The sequence below is a fragment of the Mytilus trossulus genome, chromosome 7, assembly GCF_036588685.1.
Source record: "Mytilus trossulus isolate FHL-02 chromosome 7, PNRI_Mtr1.1.1.hap1, whole genome shotgun sequence".
Lineage (NCBI taxonomy): Eukaryota > Metazoa > Mollusca > Bivalvia > Mytilida > Mytilidae > Mytilus > Mytilus trossulus.
Genome location: NC_086379.1, coordinates 40,812,435 through 40,821,442, shown reverse-complemented (window position 1 = coordinate 40,821,442; position 9,008 = coordinate 40,812,435). Strand labels below are relative to the sequence as shown.

Here is a 9,008-nt window from a genome sequence, read left to right as displayed (position 1 = left end):
TTTTTGTTATGTTTTTATTAAAGTAAATTTCATTGAATAAATTGCAACATTTGCCAGTGCTGCAGTGAACAGATAATAAAAATTAAAACATTATCACAAAATCTACGTTCTCAAATCAAGGTCGTTTTTTCCGCAAAAAGTAAAAAAAAAAACCAATAGTTATCATATTGACATAAGTAATATAGCAAGACAAAAATAGGGAAAATTACCAACGCACAGTAAGCAACAATTGATACGCGCAGTAATAAACGATAATTTTATACGGAATTAAAACACAACTTTTGGAATTACTTGGAGACTTCTTTATGATGTAATTAAAATAGACCTTCGTTGTCTTAAACTCGATAATTCGAAATCATAAGCTAATCAACTTGGTTGTGAAAAAAGAAAGGAAAGAGACTTCTATTGGTGATCAACTAAAAACTCCTCAATCGGCGTCCCTAACCCTTTTTGTATTTCCTCATGTAGAAAAGATTGAAATGACAGATAACGTAAAAGACATATGCGTTTCCTAAAATATATTGCATACAACAATGAAAAAAATGGTTAACTTTAAATTATGCTAAGATCGATTGGAAAATACTGTTTTGGTTAAATCAAACCATGAAAAATTGTAACTGTACAAAGAAAAAATTAGAACGGAAACATAAAATAGTATTATGATAATAAATTTGAGACCAGATTATCGATTCCCTATCCGAATCCATCCGGATTTATTTCAAATACAAAAACAAAGCAAGAGTTGTGTCTCTTAGTCTGTCAAACTTTTAATTTTCATTTGAGACGAATTACGGGTATTTCGAAATATTTCTCTGGTATGACAGTGTATTCTTTTAAAGCGTTAAAATACCCCTATAACTAATAAGACATGCTTCCTTTAAAAACAAATAAACTATTTCTTATTTGATTTAAACGTTAAAGAGTCTGCCTCCATCTGAGATAAATATCTGAAGCAGAAAAGCAACCCGATGTATTAATGATTCATCTGCTGAAAAATTGCAGTTAGATAATATACATCAAACAAATATTCAAGATGAAATAAATTGTCAATACAGACATCAGTAATATAATAAACTTTTGATAATAATAATAATGTATTATAAAATCGAAAAAAAAACCCAGATGAACATGGTAGTCTCCTTTTGTCTGACCTGCCGTATGTAAAATAATCTTCTACGCTTCCTTGCAAGATCATAATTTTATAGCTAATTCTACAAGCTAATAAAACCGTAGCCACACTAACAAAAACTAACTATTTTTTTTTTTTTAATTTTAAGATGACGTTTTATCGAATAAAACTTATAATTTCACAGAGTTATGTAGGCGCTTTTCATGCTGAACTCCATTATACAATGTTATTGTTGCTGTTTATTTTTTTTTCTTCAAAAATTGAATTTAGGCATAAAAACTTGATTTCCGAAGGTTGGCTTTAAGCAATGTTGATAAAGATAATCCATAAACACACGAAAACTATATAAAGTGCTTTTTTCATAAAATATACTTGAAGACATGTCACGATATCTACTTTTTCTCACAGGACCTCTTTAATCGTTTTGTTGGCATCTGGATGGTGATTGTTATTTATATTGCAGCAGGTGTTGAAGGTATGTTCTGATCATTGATAGTCAATGTACACTGTATTGTATTGATTGAATTTTGTCGCGTGTCGGGGAGTATCATGCTCTATATACAAGGTATAGACAGACCCGTTGTAGCAACGCATCAAGGGGCCGTATGAAGACTGTAGCTAGACAAAATAACTGCGTTTATTCCATATTTATAAACTTTTAGTAGGTTTTTCTATATGAATTGGATTTTGAATAAATAAGCATATTCACCTGCTGAAAAAGGATATTCACCGCGCAAAACGTCGCGTGCTTTTTCGTGTACAATTTTGGTAAAAAAACGTTTGATTTACAATTGCTTTCGGTAAATATTTTCTATTACATTCAATTCTTTCGGAATATGGAATAAAACATTTACTGTCTTTTGTTTCGGTAAACATGTGGTTTTATTGACTTTTGAAAAACTGATATTCACTTCGGCCGTTGGCCTCAGTGAATATCGGTTTTTCAAAAGTCAATAAAACCACACATTTACCTCATCAAAAGACAGTAATTGTATATTATTCTACGTAACCTCCTTTCTAGAGGAAGATTGAAAATGCCGAGTTTCATCCAAATGCAAACTTTTAAATTAATGATTTAATTTTCTCGTCCGGAATATATTTATATATATATATCTATGATATCTGCACGATTTGAACAGGTATAATTCTAAAATTTCAACACGACTTCAAACACAATTTACTGTTCCCACATGATGATGGTTAACATGCCAATGTTGGGAGCTCATTTCAAAATCTACTATTCAAAGCCATGATTTTGAATGATGTTTTAAAGTAAAAAAGAACATGATATATTTTTTCCAGGAGTGGATATAGTTTACGGTGGAAAGTGTGCAACAAATGGAGATTGTACAGAGGCAAATAATGTATGTGCAGCAACCAAATGTGCATGTAGTCCAACTTCATATAAAACAGATGGTACCAATAAATGTGTCCAAAGTAAGATTTGTTTGTTAATTCATTATTATTTGCTAGCTGTCTCAATGACATTGATATATGTAAAGGATTATATTGATAACGAATGTGCATTCAAATACTTTGAAAAATAAATTCGAATTCAAATAATCATACATAACCAATAATAGTTTATTGATTGACATAGAACGTTATAAGGATAATACTAGGACATGTAGAAAAATTAGTGACTGATAGCGTGTTATGTACAGTAAATACATTATGGTTGTCTTTATATTGCACCAAATGCACCTTCATACCTACAATGTATTCCTAGAGTTATTTGGACATATTGTTTTTACAGGTTCCCAGAAGTTTTATTAATTTTTTTTTTAGAAATTGATTTAGGTGGATCATGTACAGCTACACCGACTGGTCAGTGTGCAGACCCTAACGCAGAATGCGATGGCAAAGCTTTAACATGCGTCTGCAATGACAATTATTTTGAAAATAAGGAATCAGTCTGTGCATCACGTGAGTAAAACAACAGAAATACCGGAAAATTGGATCGATAATCATTGGTTATGCAAATATATTCCACAATACATGCAAAGTTGTATGCATGGACAAATGATGGAGGTCAATATTATGCAATTTAAAAAAATCAACGTGCTTAAAAAATGAGAATTATTCTGATGTAGGAACAATATTAAAATGATAATTTAATAGTAGCATGGAGTTAACATTTCAAATTTTTGCATGGTCACAATCACATGTTAAGGACATACTTAGTTTATAGTTATCAAAGGTACCAGGATTATAATTTAGTACGCCAGACGCGCGTTTCGTCTACATAAGACTCATCAGTGACGCTCATATCAAAATATTTATTAAGCCAAACAAGTACAAAGTTGAAGAGCATTTGGGATACAAAATTCCAAAAAAATTGTGTCAAATTTAAATCGTTTTGAAACATCCATGTCAAAGTTTTACGATTTTTGGAGAAAAGAAAATAATAAACGTTTGTTTTGCAATAACTCTGTTTTTTCATCTTTGCTAGCACAGCATCGAACTTGAACTTGTTCGCATTCCTTCTTTAAAACTGCTCTTCATATCTATTTAAGATTCCGAAATTGATAGACAAAAGTTTTTTTTTTATGAAGTTGGATATTTTAAAGTGCTAGAAGGAGGGTTTACTATAGAACCCTTTCCGATATTGGAATTTTGAACCCTACTTCTTAACCATAAAGATTTGAAAGATAAATATGAATTGATTAAATAAAAGGGGAATCTTCAGGGGTTTATACTTATTGGGATTTTGTTTTGGAAACCTCGTAACATCTTCCTGTTACAATCATTTCTTGTTATTACTGTGATAATGAGTACTGCTGAATATATGCACTAATAACTTCATATTGTATAAACAAAAAGAAAAATAAATCTTTTGGTAAGTTGACTAATTCTGCTGGTGTATTTATGATAAGGTTGGGTGCTGACCAAGCGTTTCATGTACACGTGCGGATAAAGTTAACGCGGCGTTATGTCTGTGTTTACTCCGAAATTGCAGTAGACATTTGAACTTAACCGGTGTTTACTTACGCGATTACCTACGCGTTGCCGCAAAAAGGCGTTTTTTTTTTTTAACTTTGTTCATACTGGCAATCCAAATAGAAGTTTAATCTCCGGTACATGCTGATCTGAACCCCACTTAATTCTCCATATTGTGTTATAGTATTCTTTTAAAATTTAAAAATTAGACTCAGCATAATTCGGACTCGGACGACTTTACACAAGCAGAGCTATAGAAACGAGAATCACTCGTGCATGATCAGTGAATTCATGGGCACTTTAAATTTCAATTAGATTTGGACTTTTTGTTTCACCGACATATTTTTTGTCTTTTTGATTAAAGTATTTACAATAGCATCAAAAACTGTATTTCAAACAATTCCAGTAAAATACTATTCATATCAGTACACTAATGGATTGACCATTTAACTTTTAAAAAGGGGGTATGTCTTTTTTATAAAAAATATTTGGATCCCTAATTTTATGAGAAAACAAATATATTGTGGTCAAGCAGATGACAAAATAATGTTCTGATTCCTGATTTTCCGTTTACCTTATTAAATCGTCTAATTTCGAAAAAAATATAAAATAGTTGGGTGATAGCGTTGAAAAAATGTATTATGTTCTTACTCAGAAAAGAAGGTACCATACCCCCTTTTGAAGCTAAATGGTCGGTCCGTAAGTGTTTTTTCCTTCAACATATGGACATGAATAGTATTCTGGACAATGCTGAAAGGAAAGAAATGCTGGTAATAACGTTTATATTTCAATGAAAAAGACAAAATATATATTTAAAAAATCAAAATATAAAATGCCTATCATTTCACCAGTGCACTTTTGATCCTATAAATAAAAAGTGTCCGTATAATTCATGTTAAAATATGCAGCAAATCGTGAATAAAAAATCATTCAACTTATGTCATCAATTTTGAACTGTAATTAAGCTGCTGCGACTGGATCATATAGTGACACGTATTAAATTCAGATAACCACTATCAGAGACATATAAAAAAAACCTATTTATATATCTAATCACAAGACAAAATCAAGTTTTTTAAGGGGAAATGGGAAAGAGGAGAGTAGAATGGCATATGCACTTTTTCAACACTTTCCCTTCCGGTCTTTCCACAATAACAAAAAATCAAATGTTAGCTCTGTTTTTTTATGAATTACTTTACTCTCGAAGTTGCATTCTAAAAAGTCTCAAATATAAACAACATTCATCTTTTCTTTGAAATGGTTCTTCTTTTTATAAAGTTATTACATTCTTGAATTCTTTTTTGAAAAAAAAACCTCTCGGCATAAGGGAAGTGAAAATAAATGTGTTTAAACTGTAACTAGCATTAACTGGTATATGGACATGAACGCTTCTAATATGTTTAGTTTTGCTATCTCTTTTAAATTCAATATAAACTACGTACTTCCTAAAACTTCGTATAAGTCAGATGCAAAACAAAGATAACAAAAAAAAAAAAAAGCCTGAAACAACCTACCGTATAGTTTGTCTGCACTTTTAGTGCCTCGGACCTTGACCTTACTACTCGTGCAGAAAAACTATCCGGTAACGGTTGTTACCAGCCTGTTTCTTTGTTACATTTTTATTGTATATAATACTTATGTTAAACTGAGTTTTACTGTGTGTTTATTTTTTTCCACATTGGCTAGAGGTATAGGAAGAGTACTGAGATCTAAAAAAACATGTTTTACCCCGCCGCATTTTTGTTTGTCCCAAGTTAGGAGCCTCTGGCCTTTGTAAGTCTGGTAGTATTCTTAATTTTAGTTTCTTGTCTTCATTTCTGAGTTTAGTATGACGTGAAATATACTTTTTTGTTGAGGGGCTTGATCAATCACGCCTCCAGGTACGGGAGTATCTCGCTGCACTGACTACCCATTTGTGTCGATCGGCTGTTGTCTGCTCTGTGGTCGGGTCTTTGTCACATTCCCCATTTCCATTCTCAGTTTGATATAACTTTAAAGACCAATATGCTTTTAATATCATTTACAAATTCCAGAGGTTACTACTATTGATCATAATTGTGACTCAACAGAAACTTCCGAAGATCAATGTAGTGTTGCCGACACAGAATGTAGAAATGATGGTGCAGGAAGTAAATGTCTGTGTAAAACCTCCCACTTTAAAGATGGAACTACATGCACAATCAGTAAGACTTATAAACATGTTGTTGAACTTAATACTTAATATCATACCAAAACTTTTCGTTTTTGTTCTACAAAGAGGTACATATACGTACTGTTTTTGAGAAATAATCTATGAACACCTTATTAAAACTGCTTATTGAATTCTGCTTGAAAAATAACGCTTTTTTAAAAGAAAAAATAAATGTACAAAAAAAACCTGAACTCCGAGGAACATTCAAAAAGGAAAGTCCCTAATCAAATGGCAATAATTGAAAGCGCAAACACATCAAACGAATTAATAAAAGCTGTCATATTCCTGACTTGGTACTGGCATTTTTTTTATGTATAAAATGTGAATTATGGTTTTATAGCTAGCTAAAACTCTCACTTGTAAGACAGTCGCATCAAATTCCATTATATTCACAACGACGCGTGAACACAACAACATACACAATTAGTAAGGATGTCAAACATAGGAGTACATCAGTAAACATTGTGTTAATATTTTAATCACTATAAAAACAAATAAGTATGTAACAAAGAAGCACAAAATGGCATACAGACCAAGCATATTAGCCAATCAAAGACAAGAATTCGAGAACTATCACAGAACAATTACACATAGAAGGGATGTGCAATTACCGAGCCACGTCAAATGAATATCCATAAAAAAATACTAAACAGCAAAGTAATATTCATAAAGACAAATAAAAGAATATTATAACACGTTATAAAGATGACACACAACGTCAGTACACATAACTTTTACTTCAAGACCGTCTAGTATTATTTGTGAAGTTAATACGGAATATTTAGCAACAAGTTACATGTGACTTCGCTGTTTATTGGAGATATGAGGTTTATGGTACTACGTATACTGTGTAATCTTATGAAACAGAAATAAAAATTTGGGTTCTATTGTCATTACAAATGCAGCTTTCTGTTTGTATAAATCAAAGCATTTTTTTTTTATTAATATTCATTTAGTAAGTTTATTGGACATTGATTGAAGTTCTCAATCAAAACATATCTTTGTATTTTCCAGAGAAATAAATTGAGTCTCACTAATAAATGTATCTTTTTCAATATAGGCATCTACTTATTCATTTTTAATTCAATGTATTTGTGTTTTTTTGTTGTTTTTTGTTTGAAATACGTAAGAGATTTCACATATCTTTGAAAAGTCACTGTTTTTTTAATCTACAAATAAGATTGCCTGATTGACAGATTAACAAACCATATATGTGCCGATCCAGTGTCCAGTACCAGATGTTGGACTTAATGTGTATTTGCACAGGATCACTGTCACATTCACTGATATATTTTTTGTTCATTTCTAATTGCAGGAAAGAAACCAGAAGAAACTTGTACTGCAGATCAGTGTGTTATTCATGCAACTTGTAACACTACTTCTAATCTTAATAAATGTAAATGTAATGCAGGTTATACTGCAACACCAACAACCACACCTACCATGTGTAAGTTTAATCTTAATTGCATTAAATTGGAAATACTTGTCAATGTCTGTATCATATCATTGACATAAAAGTAGCCGAAATGCAAGTTTTTAAAATAAGTTTTTTGAAGTATTTCAAGTCTAATAATTATAATAAGACACTAAGGTGAAAAGCTAAACAAATATATAGTAGAAAACACCTAACTATTTCTTCTGCACATCACCGACGAGTCTAACTTAGACAGAACGCATGTCTTGTGTACAAATTTTAAGACTGATGTATATTTGGAATTTAATGGGACCAATTACAAGTGACAGGATTAGCTACCTGTAAACAAGATTCATTCCACCAAGTTCTACATAAGAAAAGAGGGACGAAAGATACCAAAGGGACAGTCAAACTCATAAATCTAAAACAAACTGACAACGCCATGGTATGAACCAAGTCGGGATTATGGCAGTTGCTACACATTCGTTTTTTTTTCTAGCTTTAATTTTGCCATTTGATAAGGGACCTTTCGTTTTTAAATTTTCCTCGAAGTTTAATATTTTTGTAATTCTACTTTTTTGATGAACTTTCATAGTCTTTGATACCGTTTTAGTCCAAGTTTATGCTGGAATGTAATGCATTAATCTTGCCAAACACGTATACGAAAAGGTATTCTTTATTTTGACAAAATGACAAGAAAAAACATTACGACTACCGGTGTAGTACAACGTTTGACTTATAGGACGAGTATTTTTGATACTAACAACGACAAATAAATGGTGGCTATGTCTTAAATTATCCTCACTTTCTTTTCGATCGATATTTTTGCGATTTATGAAAAAAATTGAGGTTTAATATAAAAACTAAGCAAGCGTATAAACAAATTACAAATACATTTTTTGTTGCTCAAATGTTGTCAATGACACAAAACATAAATTCATTTTTAGCGTTTCCTGTTTCGGAATAATATTATATGAGTTTGACATAACATTGTGTGAGCTGCTTTTAAGTAACCGTATATTTAATTTCTTTTTAGGCAGTGGTGTAACTCAAATCACAAGTGTGTTGTACATGTTGGCGTTACCAATCTTTGTATCCCTGTGTCGTCTACGATAAATGTTTATTCTCTATAGTGTTTAGGTATTTTCATTTTGTGGTATTTTAATTTTCTTTATGATATCTTTATTATACGTTTTAGCTTTTGAACAATATGTTTGGTGCATAGTGGTACCCTTTAATTTTATTTTTTAGTTGTTGTTTGTGTTTTTCTATTTCTTTTATTTATCCACTTTAAAAATAAGGAGAAACCATTTTAATATACATTATTGGAATGA

The 9,008-nt window shown here is 31.2% G+C and overlaps 1 protein-coding gene across 1 annotated transcript; it reads left to right on the top strand.

Moving 5' to 3' along the window:
* The first annotated feature begins 1,567 nt into the window (after window positions 1-1,567).
* Window positions 1,568-8,790, top strand: LOC134726403 (delta and Notch-like epidermal growth factor-related receptor). The gene is made up of 6 exons (XM_063590805.1): window positions 1,568-1,604; window positions 2,432-2,566; window positions 2,918-3,055; window positions 6,103-6,252; window positions 7,576-7,707; window positions 8,711-8,790. Exons 1-6 carry the CDS (start codon window positions 1,568-1,570, stop codon window positions 8,788-8,790), a joined length of 672 nt encoding a protein of 223 aa, XP_063446875.1.
* The last annotated feature ends 218 nt before the right edge of the window (window positions 8,791-9,008 follow it).

Bases quoted from the DNA above. Each gene is read 5' to 3' on its own strand.
- LOC134726403 (XM_063590805.1), top strand. From the start codon at position 1,568: ATGGTGATTGTTATTTATATTGCAGCAGGTGTTGAAG. The intron at 1,605-2,431 runs GTATGTTCTGAT...TATTTTTTCCAG, and splicing joins TATTGCAGCAGGTGTTGAAG to GAGTGGATATAGTTTACGGT. The intron at 2,567-2,917 runs GTAAGATTTGTT...TTTTTTTTTTAG, and splicing joins TACCAATAAATGTGTCCAAA to AAATTGATTTAGGTGGATCA.